Below are 21382 nucleotides of genomic sequence, written 5' to 3'. Positions count from 1 at the left end.
AACTCGTCCGACAACCATGTACAATCGAATATCGGCCTACAGAGAAATACAGAGAAACGAAACCAAAATAATGAGAGAAATGTTCTGTTGGTATTATCGAACTCTGTAAAATGCTATCATCATGCAATAATATTTCTTCGGAGGAATTCATATCTTCGATACATGTATTTAGTTTCCAGGCCTATCGATCAGACACTCTTTATTATGAAGAGGGACGAATACCATTATATACTAACTGCTTCAAATACCATACCATTAAAGTTTTCTACCCTTGAGGCCTCTACTGAACTGTTTTGGGTCAGTGATAGGATGCGACTCAAAATTCTTTGTGCGCCGCAAACGCTCCACGAAGCTGCACAACAAATCAGAAGGAAGCGAGTACGTGCAGTTGGCTGTGTGTTACACACTTCCTTTGCAGTGTGCTAGAGATCCTGTCTCTCACTCTCTGTGGAGTGCACTCTCTCTGTGCTTTTCTGTGCTTGGCACTCTACGCAAGATTGATAAGATTGTAAATCAATCGATCCATCAGTTGTAAGTCCTGGACAAGCCTAACAACTTTGTTGAAAACAAAAACTCTCTAATTAGTTTATCAAGTGTCTTTTTGTTAGTTGAAAGCATCAATCAAATGCACTGTGCATTCTTCTATGCGTCCTCAATAGTAGAGCTAGTGCTGCGATTTGTCTCTCGCAAAGTTACAAAAGGCTTCATACGTCATTCATTCATACATCTCTGTCTCTCGGCAAAAAGGGAGACAAGCACTTGAGATTGTACATAGGCTCCTTAGCATCGCACTGTGCATGCCGGCAAGTTCTCGGCAAACACATTAATGAGCTGAAAACACATATTATGAATGTTAAATTCTTAATATAGGAAGACTAACCAAGTCCCAGATAGGTCGGTTTACCATAACTTATTCTTCATTTTCGGGTATAAGGCTCGTGCGTTGCTAGTGCTTATTTTGAAAAATACACTATTCAATTGAAATCATTAGTTTTGATGATTGTTTCTCTTTGTTTATTACTTTGCATGATATTATACGCAGCAGCGAGGCTTCAAGCTCATTTTCCTATGAATTGAGCAATAAAACATCCAAACATAATAAACGCCATGTTGAATCGAATGCTGATTTTTGGCTTTGCCATCCCTCTTCTTAATCCTAATGAAATTGTCCTGTCAGCCAAGATTCGTTTTTTCAACAATGAAAATATATCTGATTTGCTTTCAAAACTTTTATCATTTTTAAATCCGAGTGCTCGGATACCACTTCTGGAGTGCCGGGATTCAAAGTGCACCATCATTTCTGCTCTGCTTTCCCTAAACATCGGGAGCATGAACTACTAAACGTTGCACAAGAATCCAAATTTTTAGTCTCACGATAGTGCACTTCTTATATTTGTTGCACAATTTCTTAGTGAAAATACACTCCGAATCCGGAATTTTACAAAAATAATACATTTCAGAGCAATTCTCAATTTCAATTCACTAACTTTTCTGTTTTCCAAATTCCTATACTTTTTGCGATTTTTCATACGATCTGATTTTTAATACTGGTCTAGAAATAATGGGTAAAACTTTAAGGAAATCGTTCTCGATTGAACGGTTCTCTAAAGAGAACTAGTCCTTGTGAACCATTCTACCGTTAAGTACCTTTTATTTATCGTTGTTTTGAGAATCTCGTGTAGACTAAGTACTTAAATAATCGAATATTATTTACAGCCCTATTAGTCAAGTCAAGTTATTTTACATATTGCTTACGTGATGACAGAAACTATTTAATGTTTTGTAAGTCCAACTCCTTAAAAATATAGGATTTGTGACCTTGCGCATTGTCTCGTTATTTTTCAATCGCCTTTCTCCAATTGGCTGCATTATCGGATTATTATCGGAGAAACTGTTTACGAGATAGTTTAGCATATCATTAACAATACTCGCTTTCAGAAATCAAACTTCGTTCGTTGGAAAATGCGATTGAACTGTTCAGATTGTCATTTTCAATAAATCATAGGAATTTCTTGAAACAGGGCCTCGATAGCTAAACAGTAATACATCCAGGGGTACGCATAAGCGGACTGCGCCGAATAACAAACACTTAGCCCTAAGCGGTGTATGTTGGCAACAAAAGCGCTCCGCAACAAACGCAAATCCTGCGACGATGGCAATAAAACAAACATCACTTGCTGTGCGTGTGTCTATATTCCGGGTTTTCTGCAGAAATTTTCGACTATCGAAATACGACTCTTGCACACCTCAAATTCGAATTCCAGTTGTAAAACAATACGAAAATCACGGTGTAAACAGTGCGAGACACTGCCTTTCTGGCAAATAAACTCTTGAGTGATCTATGTCATTTTTTTACGAAAAAAAATACAAACCGTTGTTACCGCGCCTTCTTTGTTGCCTATTTTCTGCTTGCGGTGCCATATTCTGCGTTCACTGAATACACCAAATTCCAAATTCAACATTTCTGCATCGTCATCAAGATCACTAATCGTTTGTACAGCATTTCCTGCATCAAAATGTAGAGTAAAGCGGACAATAAAAAAAAACTTTTTTTACAGTGTTCTGTAACCCTGAAGGCTTGCAGAATATTCCATCTTTCGATCCAAAAACTATTTAATCGCTCTTCCTGGGCGGACCTAATAACATCAAAATTAATGGTTTGCGTTTTTTTTACCGTTTTCTCATGGGAAATGTGTCAAACTACTGTTACGCACACGCAAACGTATGCATTGTGTGGGGAACTTTAGAGTACCTTCGCCATCTGAATCCAAAACTACAAATCAGTAGCATTTTATTTTTATCTATTCTGTAATCGGTGGTGCTTTACTACAACCCTTTGGCATCACCAGCCGGAGCCAAAATAATTCGGTGATTCTTCAGAAACCATCTTTGATTATTTGAAACCATGACGTAATTCAATCACTCCAGCGACTTCGGCGTCATCAGCCGAACCCTAAACTCGGTGACTCTCAAGGCTACATTTGCTTAATGGATCACTCCGGCGCTCTTCTAGAGCGCCTATGGCATCACCATCCAGAACCGAAATAATCCGATGACTATCCGGGCCATTTTTACAATTCGATCCCCATATAAAATCAATCCAGCGCTCTTCCAGACCAACTTCGACATCACCCGCCGAAATGTTAAGCAACTCGGTGGCTCTCCAGGCCAGTTTTCTGTTCGATTCCGAAATCGAATAACTCCGGCGCTCTTCCAGAGCGCCTTCAGCATCACTAGCCGAAACCAAACCAAGGCCACGTTTCTGTTCGATACCGACATCGAATCACTCCGGCACTCTTCTAGAGCGCCTTCGGCATCACCAGCCGAAACCAAATCATTGCAGTGGTTTTCCAGGCCACGTTTCTATTCGATCCCAAAATCGAATCACTCCGGCGCTCTTCCAGAGCGCCTTCGGCATCACCAGCCGAAACAAAAATATTGCGGTGGCCCTCCAGGCCACTTTTCCTATTCGAACCCGAGATCCGAATTACTCCGGCGCTCTTCCAGAGCGCCTCCGACAGTAGCCGGAACCAGCAATATCGCTTCAAAAACTTTCCCTCTGGCTCCCCGGCCATTTTCAATTGCCAAACTAAACAACACATTTCTATCTTATTCACCCTTTCACGTTCTGTTTTTTTAATGAAAAATGTTGGTGAAAAACGACCAACAATGCGCGACATTTGCTTGCAGACGACAATCACCAGCCGCGGGATTCACTTTTTTCACTTTATTATACTTACAAATCTCCAGTGCAAGCCACAGCTTATTGCGAAAATTCGCAATAAACCTGGCAGGTTCGCCATTGAGCAAGTCCGGCTTTGACCCACTGGTGGTCTGCTGTAGCGAGCAACGATGCGTCCGGTGCGTCCGACGGCCAACCGAAGAAAGAGGAAAAGTCATGGCCAACCTTGTTCTGGTTGACAACGCGCTGACAGCAGGGCGTTAGGCGTTACTTGGAAAAAGGCTGTTTTCGGTTCGTTAGTAGATTGGGGGCAACACTCTAAAATACGCTAAAGACATGTTGCTTATTATACATTGCACTCCACACAAATTCTTGTGTCTGTTATTTTAAAAGAAAAGATAGAGCTGTGCAAACAAGTGTATGTTGGAGCTTTCTTTGGATTAGCTGCTGTTGGGATTGGAGATTGGATAGAATTATTGTTGTGATATGGACTCTTCCCTATGACGGAGCAGGCTAAAAAGCATTGTAAAGTCATAGAAAAAGGTAATTTATCCCTCAAAATAACATGCTGTTTTAAAATTCGACCTAAAGCTATTTATTTATTATGTGTTGAATTGTTGATTGTCGCAAAAATGAAGAAAACGAAAATTGCTCAGGTCTCATACTGAAAACAGACCATGAAGTACGTTCCTGATTTCGTGATAACCATCTCAATAACCAGAACGAAACCGTGAACATAGTTCTAGTTTCTATGAACCGAACCACAATTACCGGAACTAAAACTACATTTTTATGATTTTTGTTCCGTAACGCAGGCGTTACGCATGATTTGCTGAACATAGTTCTCGGTTCCGTGATATTAAATCACGGTGTATATTTGTAAAGGAAAAATCAGCTTGTTCCAAAATTCGTGGCTGAAGGTTGACGAAATTCGGAACGGTTTTATTAGCGTGTAATCTTTACAGTGTCACGCTGTGCATGTGCGTGCAGTCGCTCACGAGTCCGGAGGCGGCATAGTTGATAGGGGTTATCTACATTCCAGATATCCAGAACACTGACCTGTTTATGTTGATGAGAATTGTAAAAATGTAACTGCTAAGTCTAATTAATTTTTGATGGCAATTGTTTGACCATTATTATAAATGCAAGTTCACTCAAACATGTACATTTACACTGAAACCTTTTTATTACTATTTTCACCTTTTCTCCCCGCAGGACCATTGTACAAAGATCCTCGAAACCATTAGCCATCAAATCAACCACCAGCACGTCGAGATGTCCGCCCACCGTTTGCTGAGCATCTTCAAAATGGCCGAAGTGCAGGTAGTTTGGCCGGAGGTGAACCGAGCCACCCCGGGCGCAACCAGAGGACCACACTCGGTCACTCTGCTTCTGGCGCTTGTTGCTTCATCGGTAATCCCATTCGTCCGATGGGGGTCGATTTCATCCCTTCGGTGGAGCGTCACGTGACGTTAGGTTTCATCGTTGGTCATCGTCGTCGTCGTCGTCGTCGTCGTCGCTGTAGTCGTCATCGTCATCATAGGCTATTGTAATATCACGTCCAAACCGCGCCTGTGTGTATGTAAGTAGATGCGCTCTGTTAATATTTCGTCTATAGAAACAATGGAAAGAAAAGACAAACATCAGATGACAAATTGATACGCTTCGTTATTTCGGCTTCATCCCAAGATACCTACGCTCTGATCTAGCAGTAATTTACACAGGCATCGTTATACAATGAACTTGTTTTATATGTGAAGAATAACACAAGTCATCCCTACCAACTCACGCTATACTACGGAACCATGTTGACCCATTGAACTGTTACACACACACTATTGCGCCCTCTCTAGTCATACAATACACATAGTTTTTAGAAGAGAAATAAATTGCTATAGAGGAAGATATTGTTCTAAACAAAACAGAGGGAAACAGTTACGTTTTTTACTGGGAATAAGAATTGCAAAGTGTGAGAGTTTCTGTAAAAAGATGTGCGATGCTTTTGGTTTTTACTGAGAAGTTGTTTTTTGAGTGTTTTAGGGGCGAGTGTGTGCGCCGGTGTGAGTGAGCAGACAGTAGTAGCAAATGTGTTCTAGAAAAACAAACAAAAGAAAATCAGACAGGTAGCATAGTTCGGTGGCGTTGGTGTGCGGTAAACCTGGTAATTGTAATGTAGCATAATGAATATTTAATTTGTGTTCGTTGTTAGTTGTGAGTAGTTAGAGAGGATCATTCTCCTGGGTGATGTCGCAAAGCGAAACTACGACGTTATAAGACTTCTGTCTGAGCTAGAACTCGTGCATCGCTCTCCGAATGACTAGTCCCACTACTGCTATCGCATACTTACTTGAATAGCTGGGAGAACTTAACTGAAAAAATAACTTTAAAATTGGATCAGAACAGACTGACTGTGTGTGGAGGTGAGGGTGCTGAAGATTTCCCAAGAGTGAGCGATTGCAACAGGAATTGGTTGTGAACGGTACGAGTGAGTGAGACTTTGCGACGGGGCTGTTTTGAAGGAAAAGTGCTTTAGTAGGTCTTTGGGTCAGGTATACTCAGAAGTCAAAAGTAATGCTTATAGTAAGGTGGTCTGATTTGATTGAAAGCGGAAAACGGCGAACACCATTAATAAATCGGGCTCGCACTTACATGCTACGGGAACTCCCCATCCCAAATGTGTACATTTCCATCTCAATCAATTCGAATCTGAATTTTTCATCAGCTAAGAGCGATGCTTCATACTACAACATCTAACGGCTTTCCCGGGATCCTTTTCCGAGAAGCAATGCCAGTGCGCGTTCGCTAAACGAGTCAACCCATCGGATCGGAAGTGGAGAAAAATGGTAATGAAATTCAAATAAAGCCGGAACCGGCAAACCCAGCATGTACCCGTTGCTTCCCAAACCAACGTTTGCCACGACGTAGGTGTGTCTGCTAACATAACATTGTACTCAGTGGTAAATCTGCACTGCACGTTTGATTTGAGTGGTCTCAACTCAATATGTGCTAACCAACCAACTGTTAATTGTTGATTCACAGAATTGAAGTATGACTTGGCAGTGTAGAATTGAGGCAGCGAACTTCTCCATCCTCTGCTAAATTCAGCGATCAACTTGGCAAATCACAAGTGTTCATCAAATCCAGTGTTTTTGCTTAACTGAGGATTCTTGCGTACAGATTTACTGCTCATCAACCAGTGTGATGCTGTGTGTCCATGGTAGTTGCATTTATTCAGCGATAACCCAACGGCAAAACGGAACGCAAAAATACATGAAAAGGACTAGCAATGGCATCGGAGTAGTGTACCAGCAGCGAGTCAAAATTCAGCGAAAGCTAGGCAGTCAGTGCAGTGGGGGGAAGGTCACATGAACTCTGTAATTGTCGCCAAGGGATAGGTAACCGTTCGCTTTTCCAAACAGAACCTGTTTGAATGGTGTATCCTTGCATGTTTGGTTGGGAGGCTGCTGCCGTTGTTCTCATTTCTTTTTTGTTGAGCTTTGGAGTGGGTGTCGTCGCGGAGGCTCAAAGGTCGAACTGGGGGCGGTTTGTTGTATATTTGAGGTCGCGGGAAAAAAATGAGAGAACCTTTGATCTGGTAAATGTTGCAATTTGGATAGAATCAACAATGCCGGAGGATGACAATTTAAATTCAACATTGAATCAGACCGAACTGGACTGAATTGTAATAGAATGTAACAGATTTGGGTGGACAGAACAAACATCACTACATTAATATAGGTAAGTGTGCCCAAGGATCTAATATGACTTTTAAATTCATTCTGTTGGGCAATCTGATCGCCTCCTAAAGCGCTACGATGATAACCCCACGGCCTTTCATCGACGGCTGTGCAGATGCTCCCGATCAAATTAAAAGATCTTAAGTTCCTTCTACGTACTAAGTTTCCAATCGCAAATCCTTTTCATCGCGTGGGTCGTTGCCATTGAATCTGGTGCGTGATCTCCTCTCGCTTTGTTTCTGCTGCATGCTGATTTAATGGCTGGACCACGGTAGACAGTAGACAGAGGACCGGAGGACCACGGTAGACAGTTGTACTTCGAGTCCTTCACTTCGCCCTCTGACGTTAGGCAACCGCCCCTAAACTAGAAAACAGCTGATGTGAGCCGCTCCTCCCGTAGTACAGACGCTCAGGCTTGCAGAAGCAAACACCTTCTTCCCTGTCAGATTACGACCAAAGTTTCCACCGGGGGCTGGTTGCCCGATCTTCCCTAAGCTTGCTCGCAGTTTCCGGACGGTGCCACAGGGAAGTAGGGATAGGAGTTGCTGGGAGCAGGCTAATTACCTCAGTTGGGCTTGTATTACGTGATACCCAGCCTTTCAGTTTATGGACGCCTGGTTCGTGGCAGAGTAAATAGTGAGGTGTTTCTGTACATAACTTGCGCTTCGTAGTGATATGATGTTGGATTCTCGAAGATATTTTGTGCGGTGGGATTGCGAATATCGTAGTTAACACATTGGATCCAGAGGGGTCATATATGACCCCAACATAGAAACGGCTGTATAAATTCACCCATTCGATAAAACAGAACACTGTCTTCGGCAATTTTATTGCCGGCTTTGTTATTAGGGAAAAACGGGAATATTTGTATTTGGTACTTTATTGATAATCTTGAACATCCTGAACACCATGAAGTTTGGAAAAACGAAATAATTGACATACCAGTTGTTCTAAAAACTGAACTTGTATGTGGGTTGTGTTTATTTGTATTAATTTAGCCTTCGTCAAGATTATCAAAAGGTGTTTTATATTCTGGGATATTCTAAGTGTTCCAAACTGTCCTATAGTAAAGTCCTTCAAATCTAAAAGAATAATTTTATGTATTTTCGTTACAAACAATAGTACTGCATAACCTACTGGGATTCATGAAGCTCATGACATCTACAATATCATTTATAGACACTAGGGGAGACTGGGGAGACTTGATCCCTTTTTCTTAATTTGCCTGTAACATTAAAAAAAACACAAAACTAGATCCCTTTTTCGTACAGAATGGTAGGTAAACATCTATTGCTAGTTTATACACAACAGAAGGACTATAAATTATTGTTAAAGTTTTCAAAACAGTGTTTTTATGGAGGCATGTCTTATGATGTATTTTTTTAAAATGGGTCACAATTGATCCCCTTTTGAACAGATGTTTAATTTAAAGGGAGAATAACTCCAGAAGCTTCCTCTTCATTTTCTTTTCAAGTTTTCTTACATTTTTGATGAATATGGTGTATTTGAAATTATAAAATTTCCTTAAATTGTTAAGGATATGCCGTATTTTGAAAATGGGGAGACTTGATCCCCCTTTTAATGGTGTGTAATAAAATAATAATTATCTGACACGTTTTATCACTGAATATACTAGAATTCTGAGTAAATAGAGGCTTCCAAATAGAATTTTATTTTTCACATGTATAATGTGTGTGTAATCCACGAGGGATCAAATCTCCCCATGACACTGTTGTATACACTAAGCTACATTAATTGAAATATTTATATAACAACCTTATTTGGATAAATATGTTTGATAGTATTTTATTTATACTATGAGCTGTGAAATTTTGACACGATTTGGCTCAATTTTCACTAAGTTATTGAGATTTTTCGGAATCGCCTAAAAGATTTCTGAAAGACTGAAAACAAACCATCAGCCATTAAAAAATAATGCAATACACAATTAAAATCAATTGTAGCCAAAACATTGTCGTCTGTCCAGATGTTGTTTTGGAAAAAATATGCTAGAAGAAAACTGTTTTTGATTCCGAGAAAATATGGGGGGAACAAGTCTCCCCTATAGGGATATTCAAGGTCAGCCAAACAATCTTGGAGTTCAGAACTTCAGGTCTACACTCGTAACAGCAGTGTAGGTAAACTCACACTCAAAGCGCACTCATGAGCCGCTCCTGTGTGAGAAAACTTGTCTGCGATTCTGCATCATTTTCTCACGCGCGAGATTTTCATGCAAATTCTCACTCTCACGAGTCAAGCGCCGAAATCTCATTTGCTTGTAAAACGAATCCAAATCAATTTGAACGGCATTCAATGTTGTTGTACGCTGGATTTGCTGTTGTTCTATCATACAATTAAAAAAATGCGATGTAAATAATAAGAATACCAAGAAATAAGGCAATGAGTGAAATCGCGAGTCAACTCATGCATGATTTTTTTTGGCAGTGAGTTTGGCGAGTCAATAATCGCGCGTGAAACAACTTAACCATGAGATTTGAGCATTTGAGTTTTTACCAACACTGCGTAACAGTAGCCATATCTGTTATACTGAGTAATGTTTCATAATCAACCGCAGTTACTGGACCAATCTAAAGTCTACTTGTTTATCATAAACCTTTGGGACATTCAGGGTCGTCTAAACTGTTCTAAAATGAAGTCCTTCATATTCAACTTTATGTGTTTTCACCATAAATAATAGTATTGCATAATCTGTTGGGATCCTCGAAGCTCTTGAAATCTCTAATGTCATTTAGAGACACTACAGGGATATTTCAGGTCAGCCAAACTACCTTGGAGTTCTGGACTTCAGGTCTACACTCGTAACAACAGCTATATCTGACATACTGGGTAACGTTTCATAATCAATCGCGGTGACTGGACCAATCTGAAGTCTACATTGTATTATTATGAACCTTTGGGACATTGAGGGTCTTTCAAACTATCCTGAAGTTTAGCTCTTGATAGTAACAGTAATTATTCTCACAATGAACTATAAACTGTAATCTGTAATCCCCCTAGCATGTCATAAGACATTTCAAGATAGTTTTGAGATAATCCAGATCATCAACACTACTCCGGAGACCATAGCTTCAGGTCTACACTTGTGATAATAGCTTTTGCAACTGCGTTAAGTACACAGATAAAAATAATGAGATTTACACGTCATGTAAACTTCATTTTAGTCATGTAAACTTAGTGTTCAGACGGTTTACATGATATATCATGTAAATTTGTGTTATATCTCATGTAAACTCTCAGAGTCATGCTGAATTACATGACATATAATGGAAGTTTACATGATGTTTCATGAACTTTACATGATATGTCATGTAAACTTCTATAATATCCCACGCTCCAATTATGTGCATCATATGTCACAGAATTGTACACTCTTTTTTCGATCTGTGTAGTGTTACATAATCCACTGCACAATGGGTCCAGAGCTGTGTTTACGAAGACAAAAATGTTTGTGCCTAAACCATAAGTTTTAGATACATGGTGTCTTTGGGAAACTTTCTTCTTATTTTTCGACCTTTTTTCTCATTATTGTGAAATTAGGGTGGTCCCTCTAGTTTCGCGGATCCAAACATCTGCTTTTTAATAGTTTTATGTACGTTCACAAAATGTTCTACAAAATTGTAAAAGAACTTATTTGGAGCAAGTTTGCCGAAGAAACCATTTTATATCTCTTATGGTTCCTAACTTATATTTTTGTAAAAGATTCATTTTAGGGTGATCCATGAATTTCAGTTTTCCTGAAATAACTTTTAATTCGTTCGTTTCTTGTAAATACTTTGTTCCGAGCACTTTTAGAACTATCAACGACGCATATTTTTTCCAAAGAGCTCAAAGTTCTAACTCTCATAGTTGAAAAGATATTGACATTTTTCTTCGAAAAATCACATTTTTTCAAAATGTCATATCTCAAAAAGGAGCAAATGGATTTTCAATCTACCGGTTGCATTGGAAAGATCGTACTCTGTTCTATTTATGGTGAAAAAACTGTAGGTACCTTTTTTGTTAAAAGCTTTTTATTGAATTTTGAAAATACGATTTTTTTCATGGAAAAGCAGTTGTAACTTTGAAAATCGATGAGATACAAACTTGGCGTCTTCGACAAAATTGTGAGTTTTTGGCTGTTATAAAAGTGCCTAGAACAAAGTATTGCAAAAAAAAAAAAAACAACACATAAAATTATATTGAGTAAAAACAGATTTTCATATGGAAAGCGGAACAATTTCAGCAAACTCGACTAGTCTTTGTTAGATAGATCGAAGTAACCATGTCGAAAATATTTAAATTTGCTTATAATCCATAATTCGTCAATGAACTCAACCTCAAATGTGATTTTGAGCTGATTTCCATCAATTTAATTTCAATTTCATCACTTCAATGTATGGATAGTGAAAATGTCAATCACTTGTATATGTTTAGGTTAACGTAAAAGCCTATCAAAGTTACATGATTTACATGTTGATATCAACATTGTGCCTAAATGGTGATGACAGTATAAATAAACATTGGTTCTACAATGAAATGGATGACCATTTACCAAACTACTTTGATCTATCTAACAAAGACGAGTTGAATTTGCTAGAAATGTGTCATTTTTTATATGAAAATCTGTTTTTACTCAATATAATTTTATGTGTTGATTTTTTCTCAATACTTTGTTCTGGGCACTTTTATAGCAGACAAAAACTCACAATTTTGTGGAAGACGCCAAGTTTGTATCTCATCGATTTTCAAAGTTACAACTGCTTTTCCATGAAAAAAATCGTATTTTCAAAATTCAATAAAAAGCTTTTAACAAAAAAGGTACCTACAGTTTTTTCACCATAAATCGAACAGAGTACGATCTTTCCAATGCAACCGGGAGATTGAAAATCCATTTGCTCCTTTTTGAGATATGACATTTTGAAAAAAAGTGATTTTTCGAAGAAAAATGCCAATATATTCTTAACTATGAGAGTTAGAACTTTGAGCTTTTTGGAAAAAATATGCGTCGTTGATAGTTCTAAAAGTGCTCGGAACAAAGTATTTACGAGAAACGAACGAATTAAAAGTTATTTCAGGAAAACTGAAATTCATGGATCACCCTAAAATGAATCTTTAAAAAAATTATAAGTTAGGAACCATAAGAGATAGAATAATGGTTTCTTCGGCAAACTTGCTCCAAATAAGTTCTTTTACAACTTTGTAGAACATTTTGTGAACGTACATAAAACTATTAAAAAGCAGATGTTTGGATCAGCGAAACTAGAGGGACCACCCTAATTTCACAATAATGAGAAAAAAGGTCGAAAAATAAGAAGAAAGTTTCCCAAAGACACCATGTATCTAAAACTTATGGTTTAGGCACAAACATTTTTGTCTTCGTAAATACAGCTCTAGACCCATTGTGCACTGTTTTTACCAAAGCAGTTAGAGGAACAATAAGCGTTGTTATACATTTTTGGGATATTATGGGCTTCCTTACTGTTATGAAGCTTAGTTGACAAAAACAACACTGTTACATTCAGTAGACTTACTGAACATGATGAATTGGCAACACTGTAACATTTTTTTAATCCTGATTATACTTGATATTGTTCAAATCAACACAAAACGTCTTTATATGGCATCGGACAATATTTTTTGTGCGAAATTTATAAACTGCACCGGATTTTATATGATACTTTATATGAAAAAAAAAATAATATTTTTTCATAAAAACGCTATATCTCAGGAACGACGCAAATTACCTTGGGGAGTTAAGCTTTTTCGATCGAAAAACGTCTGATAAACACGATGGAATCAAAATTTTCAAAATCAAAATATACGTATTTTGAGAAAAATCGATTTTTAGTTTTAAAATTGAAAAATATGATATCTGGGAACACTGTATCAAAAAAATAATATTTTTTCTAGATTCCCTGAACGATTTCCTTTAAAAAAGCCGAAGGCTGAAAATGTGTAGGTGCAATCGTTTCTGTGATAAAAATAAAAGAAAGAGAGGATTATTTTCATATTGGCCAAAACGAGGGGTGCTGCCACGGGCCGAGGGGTGATCCGATCGACACCAAAATTTGGATTTTTTCTTTTTCCATCTAAACAAATGTTTCAACCAAATTTGGTTCAAATCCGTGATGGTCGGTTGCAAGTTTTCACATTTTCTCGGTCACTTCATATGGAATGACCCATATCCAGAAAAACCGTTTTTATGTTTTTATGCAAAGGTTAGCGGAGGATGACACAGAGTTCATGGATTTAGTCACACTGGTGTTGATAGCGGTGGTTTATTTTGAGTTTCCGTCGGCCGACTCGACTGGATTCCAGAAGGATGCAAGAAATATAAGACGCTCGTGACTGGCGCCATTTCTTTCCCCCGGACATCCACTCCCGGGTTCAAGAGGATGAAGGTTATTACGCGACGAGAGGGGAGACGTTGGGTTAGCCTAGTTGTTAAGGTTATGGATCGCCAATCCGGAAACGGCGGGTTCGATTCCCGTTCCTGTCGAGAAAATTTTCTCGATTCCCTGGGCATAGTACTTGCCTCACAATATACAAATTCATGCAATGGCAGGCAAAGATAGCCCTTCAATTAATAACTGTGGAAGTGCTCAAAGAACACTAAGTTGAAGCGAGGTAGGCCAAGTCCCAGTGGGGACGTAGAGCCACAAAGAAGAAGAAGAAGAAGAAGAAGAAGAGGGGGGACGTCGTGTACGTCCGCTAGTTAAGGTAGAATTGCGAGGATTCACGTCACCGATGTATGGACCTAACCTGTAGAGAGCGCTTGAGGAATTCGACTGGGTTTTAATGAACAAATGTTTAGTGATACTATCCGGGGAACTGGAGTTGCACACTGCCGCTAGAGGCTTATCGATGTGAACCGAAACATCGCTTGGGATCATTTGGCGTAGTGTATGATCGATGTCCTGAATCGGGTCCAACATGGGTATTGCAGGGGTTAAGGCTTGCGTTATTTGTTATATGGTTCGTTCTTCCGCTCTCATGTCGGTGTCGAAGTTGGGTCAGTATCAAGGTTTTGAGGGCCAAACACAATGTGAATGGAAAAAAGGGCAAGAAAGGAGTGTACTAAAACTGCCGTTGCCGTTGTGTCGTTCCGATTTGTCGTTTTCAGCACACAATGAGAACGGAAAGCTCTTGTATAAATAACTGCTTGCTTGTTTTTATTTTTATTTGCTCTGTTTGAAAAATACAACCGCGCAAATTCGCATTCTGGTATTTCTCCTGGAATTCAGTCTCAGGTTTTTCCCGGTGATCACTCTGAGACATTCCTAGGAGTTCTATCTGAGATTCCTCCAGGACTTTTTTCTGGGATTCCTACAGGAGTTCCTTCGCGGATTCTTCCAGGAGTTCATTCGAGGGTTTCTCCAGGAGTTACTTCTAAAAATTCCTCCAAAAGATTCTTCTGAGATTTATCCAAGAGTTCCTTCCGAGACTCCTCCAGGAGTTCTTTCCAGGATTCATCCAGGAGTTTTTTTCTGGAATTCCTCCAGGAGATCCTTTTGGGCTTCCTTCAGGAGTTTCCTGCAGGATTCCTCCATGAGTTTTTTCTGGGATTTCTCCAAGAGTTCCTTCTGGGATTCCTGTAGGAGTTCTTTCTGAGTTTCCTCCAGGAATTTTTTCTGGGATTCTTCCAGGAGTTCCTTCCAACTTTCGTTTGGGACACTGCAGCTATTTCACACGTTTTAAAGACGCTCCTAGAAGTTATAGTGGCGCTTGACAGCATTCAGGGGGCTTATGGGCCCTATTAAAGACATCCAAAAGGGTTTCAGAAGCATTTCAAATTGGTTATGGTGGTTTCCAGCACGCTGCAATGGAATTATGGAGGTTTCAGGGGCGGTCCAAGTCTTATCAGGGGCTTTCAAGAACACCTTTAAATCAAAGAGTATTTCAGGGGCGTTCCAAAAGATATGTGATGGGGTCTCTAATAGTCCTATGTAACTTCCCGAAATGCCTCCAAGATCCCCCTGAAATGCCCTCGGATAGCAGGTAACACACCTGAGACGGCCCGAACCCCCCGAAAACTCCTTTGTAACGCTTCTGAATTCCGAAATTTCAAAATTCTCTGAATTTCGAAATTTCAAATTTTAAAAATGCATTGAAACTTCCGGAAATTCCTCTAGAATCCCCCTGAAACCCCCTCGTACCTCATGTAACGCACCTAAGAGGCTCCTAAATCTACGAAAACTCCTCCATAACGCTTACGTAACGCCTATAAATCTAGCCGAATATGCGCTGAATCTTCCAGAAATGCCTCTAACATCTCCATTAAACCCCATGTAACGCACCTGAGAGGCTCCGCCTTTCTTGTGAGTGGGACAGGTTACCCCTTCCTTCCACTCTTCCGGTAGCTACTCGGTTTCCCAGGTCCAGGTGGCCAACTTGTCTGGGCCCATCTAGATGAGTTCAGCTGCGATTCCATCCTTGGAAGCTGTTTTGTTGGTTTTGAGCTGATGAATGGCATCCTTAACTTCCCTCAGCGTGGGAGTTGGTTCAATCTCCACACCATTCAGGTGCTTATCGAAGTGTTGCTTCCACCTTTCAAACAGCTCACGTCCGTTCGTCAAGAGGCCTCCGACCTTATCTCTGCATATTTCTGCTCGCGGCACGAAGCCGTTGCGGGATGCGTAGAGCTTCTGGAAGAACTTCCATGTTTCTTGGGAACGGTACAGCAAATCCATTTCATCGCACTCTGCTTCTTCCATGCGACTCTTTTTCTCCCGAAAAAGGCGGGTCTGCTGTTTCCGCTTCTGTATGTAACGTTCCACGTTCTGTCGGGTACCTTGCTGCAGCATTACCGCCCGCACTGCGTTCTTCTTCAAAACTGCTCTGCACTCCTCGTAGAACCAATCGTTTCGTTGAATCTTATCCTCGTACCCGATAGTGTTCTCGGCTGCGTCGTTGATGGCGTCGTGATTCTGCGCGTATGCTGAGACGACATCCGGTTTATTTAGTCGCTCTAGGTAGTACCGTGGCGATCGCCGGTACCGTACATTGTTTATGATGGATAGTTTTGTGCGCAATTTGGCGATCACCACATAGTGGTCGGAGTCGATGTTAACGCCACGACGTCGATAATGTTAGAGAAGTGCCGTCCGTCAATCAGAACATGACTGATTTGCGATTTCGGCTGATGTGGTGAGCTCCCGGTGCAACGATAAGGGAGGCTGTAGCATACTTGAGTATTTGTCCCCTAAATCAATCGGTGAAATATCTTTGGATGAATTAACAATCAACTCAGACTGCCTATTGAATCACGACTATTTGCAGGAAGGAACAACCTTGTGTGCTAGGGACTTGAGTGCGTGTGGGCGTGCGTGCATGTATCAGCTATCGATGAATTAAATATGGTATGTGACCAGTAAAACAACAAGCAACAGCTATGATAAGATCACAATCGTAAAAATATGTCTTCCTGAAAACAAAAAATGTGTTTAAATAGTAGTAAAAATATGTAAATTTAATAAAACTGAAAGAAAAGGCAGAAACTAGTTTGTATGTACATAAACTATACTAATTGAGGGTGGTGAGAAAAATAAACTAGGACATAACTAAAAAAATAGTGCTCGATAGGTATGAATATAAGAAAATTATGGGGAAACTGAAATACAAATAATGAACATAGATATTAACCTGTTGAATGGAATTTGTTAGTGCGTGATGGATGGTGAGCTGATGTGTGCATATGTTAGCAATAATCTCATTGTAAATATCGATTCCCATTCCCTGCTAGAGGTGACTATAAAACACAATTAGGAATATATTATCAGAAGATCATGTTGCTACAAGGTTTTAGGTGAGGAGTTTATCCATACCCCCAAATTGGCTTCGATTTTTGTTCCGGGCCACTGGAATGGTTATTATAAGTTTTTGTTAGTGTTAAATCGCAAAAGACGACAATTTTAGTAGTCCAATGGAAAATTGAACGAATGACGATACAAACACGTACACGAAACACTAATACATATCAGTTTACAAATAATAGAAAACATTTGTACTCTAAAAGCATTGCAAAAAAAAACGAAGCTCATCATCAACAAACACGAACAAACGTACACAAATACATGTAGAAATACAAACACACACAAATCGTCACACTTTGAACGAGTATTTATTGCAAAATGAAGTTTGTTCCGTTGTGCAATCGTTTAAAGGAAAATGGCGCGCATCAGCAAAATTACATTTTTTTCGAACTCACAAACTTTTGAAAGCGTTATCTATTTTATCTAGCAAATTCACGTGAAGAAATGTCTTAGCAATGAACAATAACGAGAAACGAGAAACACATATACAAACTCTAACCATAGGAAGTCAACCGTTTTATAACTAACATCTCCCGTCGTCTTGAACTGAAACTCTGCGTAGCTGGCTGGCGGGTGCAATCCCGGGAATGACACGGTCCCATAAAAAGTTACCGACACAGGAAACAATAACCAAATTAGTCTAGGTAGGAGAAAATGTCTCGCAGGTCATTCCCCACGTGGAGAAAGACACGAACCGAACAAACTCCAAACCAAACTTGAAAAGTGTGTTTCAGATATATAAACAAACGCAAAAAAAAAAAAAAGAAGTGAATTCATATAGGGAAGCAAACGAAATCCTTTCATCCCTGGGTTTAAGTTTTCAAACCAACAGAGTAAAAATAAAATATATATCAAAAAGTTGTATCAAAACGAAATTAACAAAAAAAAAAGACACGGAGAAACAACCATACAAAACATACGGACGCGTGAGCGAGAGTCCCCGAGCTGGAGGGTTTCAAACACAACATACCAGTCGCTCGATGTAGCAGCAAAGACATTGAGAGAACCAGTTAGATGCAACTAGGGTAGGGATACCTGTTATGTTCTAGAAAAGTTTACATTTCTAGTCTATTCGACTGATTTCTAACCCAAACTTTTCCGTGGGAATAACTTGAAAAATCTCTATGGTTTTATTGCTTATGTATTGTCTAAATAAATTTATCAAATTGCAACAACCTTTTATTTGCAAGATGAATACAGAAAAGCAATATATAGAAATAAATAAAATTTTGAGGATGAATAGTTAAAAAAAACATAAGTTCGAAATACAAAAAGTCAAAAGAACAAAATATCAAAAATCAAAAAAAAATCTTCATATATCTTTCTGAAGAAAGAACTCGATATCCTGTACGACATTTTTTACGATCAGTGTCTTCAGATCTTTGAAGTGATGCCAAATTTGGTTCTGTACATCGGTATGTATTTTATTAAACTGTTTTGCAGAAAATTGTCTGCCAATTCCGGTTCATGCCCTCTAAGGAATTCTGCTAGAACAAGAAATTGGATGATAAATAAAAATGTTGCCAATTGAGTTTTTTTTTTTTCAATCTTTCTTTTATACATTTAGAGATTGGTATTAACGTGAGCTTCTTTCAATATTGCCGTTGAACAGTCAAAGCTCAACGAACAACTATGACATTAACTGGTACCGTCACCCTACGAAAATCAGTTGCATCACTGGGACGGGACGGGAAAGAAACGAACGGCTATGTATGTGTGCGAGAAATATCCTTTCAAAAGCGAAGAAAAAGTAACCAGAAAACAGTAGCTCGGTAGCTCGCTCCACGCCGCCCCTAACTATGAATGTTATATTTTGTTGCGGAAAAGGTCGTTTGACTGCATACACTCCAGTTAGTCAGTCAGTCAGTCAGCCAGTCAACGAGGTGAAACACACAAGCTAGATGCATATAACGCATATATAGGGTGAACCATATATGAACTTAGGAAAAAATGAATCTTTTGTGCGCCTGGAAACCAGAAAATGATCAAGCGGAAGCGTGTAGAGAGAGATGAAATAAAGCGGTCGGAAAATGATACCGAGGAATGTTGAAAACTAACAGAAGTTTGCTGTGTATGCTACGGCGTAGAATTGGAAGAAAGTCCCTTAGGGTAGAGGTGGTGAAGTTTTCAGTGCTTGGCTCTCAGCGAAAAGTTGCATTCCAAAAGGTAGGTACCTTTCGTGAAATGGCCGCCGGAGTGAGGCAGATAAGGGAGTGCAATGCTTGGCAATCTCTAATTTACTGGAAAGGTATTTCGGTAAGTTGATAAATATAAAAGGGAGCATCAAAGGAATCCAAAAAGGTAAGGAATTGCTTCAAAGGATGAATGTTTACAACTGCAGAGCTGCGGTAAATTAAGTGTAGAAGATTTTTGTAACGTAAAATTTATCAATCGAATGTGACGTTATATATTTTGATTCATCGGTAGAAAAATTGAAGGACTTCAAATTCAGATATTATTGTTTGTGTATTGACAGCTTTTGTCTATTTTCGTAACGTTTGCAGATTATTCTATTAAAAACGTGTTTTTATAAAGTACTCCATATCATAAATTACGTTATTAACCTTCCGTAACTCGCGTGGTTGGCCATTACCGTCATCACCACGCTAATACTGAGTGCAAAAAGCGAGATTTTGTCAACGTGTTGTACAAAATAATGCCAGGCGATCCTGTGTGGACGATATTGTCACGCTCCGTATCTATCTGGAGTAAATCAATGAATTCCAAGAGTCTCTCTACCTGGTGTTCATTGATTACGAAAAAGCTCTCGGCCGTCTAAATCACAGAAACATGTGGAAAGCCCTCAGGCGCAGGGGTCTTAGCATTAGCATTAGCATTAGCATAAAGCAAGTCGCACAAATTCGTAGGTGGTACAGCCCTGGATCGTTGTTATGAGGGTTGCATCCTTCCTGTCCGTTACCAAAGAACAAAGATTTGGGACTAATCTCTGACTCTTAGACAAGATTGACGCAATCCTCCAACGGTCAAGTACTGTCCAGGCCACGTCCTTGCGACAGCTGAGGGAAGGGCAAGGAAGATTAGTTGGACACCTATGAAAGAATATAGAGACCTCTACATTCTTTCAGGCCTAAGCGTCACGGGAATTTGTGTGTTAGTGGAAGGGTAAAGTTCAAAGGAATCGTTTGGTCTACGTTCAGGTTCACAAACTATTTTTGGTTGATGCCTAGTTCTTTTCCCAATTTGATCCGTGTTGGGTGTTCGATTTCAAATCTGAAATAGAAAAGGAAAATTATAGATTTACCTGAATTTTCTTATAGGAAATGGTAGATTTACCTGAATCCTCCTGAAATAAAACGTTTATAAGTAGTAAACCATAAAACAGAACGCAAAAATAGAGCAAATTATATCAAATATCGATCCTGCTAAGAATAACAATTTTTCTCTCTGGAAACAACCAGATCGAAATTTATGTTTGAAATGTATCCTCGTTGACGGTTACACTCATAAATCGAAGCATCCGCGGAACCACGTGCTCCATCTTTCAATGCACGTGGTCAAATATTTGACAAGGAATGACTAAAAACAAAGTATCTGTTTGACACTAATGAAGAATTGGTCGAGTCAAGCCAGATATTTGAGCATTGGTTGACAAAGATTACACTCGGGATGGTACGGCACACATTTGATCCGAAACCTGCTGGTTTCTCTTCACACAGTTTCACACGATGGACCCATCCATTGACGAACAGTACCAACCCTATCCGAGAGTTCCGACACCAGATCGGAACCGCCTCCATTCAGCATTGGAAAAATCGGATTGAAAACGGTCCCGCTCCGGTGTCGGAGCCCCCGGGTCGGGTGAATGCCGTTCGTCGATGGGCAAGTCAGGGCAAGTCCATACCGTCTGCATGCAAAGCACTATACAAAAAAAGAAAGATAATAAGCCACTTTAGAACGCACTATGATCCAAAGGAGCTCCCCCGAACTGCTGTTAATATTGTGCGTTTAGCACTAAATTGATTTCCGAAAAAACTTCATTGACTTCCGCTGCCTTTCCTATGCATTAAACGTAACGTCGGAAGTAGTGCGCTGTACAGTAAATCTGGTTTTCTATACAGCGCACTACTTCCGACGTAATGTTTAACGCATAGGAAAGGCAGCGGAAGTCAATGAAGTTTTTTCGGAAATCA

At 39.5% G+C, this 21382-nt stretch overlaps 1 protein-coding gene across 5 annotated transcripts in view; it reads left to right on the top strand.

Annotated features, from left to right (window-relative positions):
* Positions 1-19293, top strand: part of LOC109400030 (uncharacterized) — a 1200131-nt gene extending 1180838 nt beyond the window's left edge. For all 5 annotated transcript variants that reach the window (XM_062846297.1, XM_062846295.1, XM_062846296.1 and 2 more), the window contains one exon: positions 4898-19293. In XM_062846297.1, the coding sequence (XP_062702281.1) occupies positions 4898-5152 (255 nt within the window). In that variant the 3' untranslated portion in view covers positions 5153-19293. The remainder of the gene's footprint in view (positions 1-4897) is intronic.
* The last annotated feature ends 2089 nt before the right edge of the window (positions 19294-21382 follow it).

Source organism: Aedes albopictus, chromosome 1 (assembly GCF_035046485.1).
Source record: "Aedes albopictus strain Foshan chromosome 1, AalbF5, whole genome shotgun sequence".
In the NCBI taxonomy this organism is placed as follows: domain Eukaryota; kingdom Metazoa; phylum Arthropoda; class Insecta; order Diptera; family Culicidae; genus Aedes; species Aedes albopictus.
This window is presented reverse-complemented; position numbering and strand designations above follow the sequence as displayed.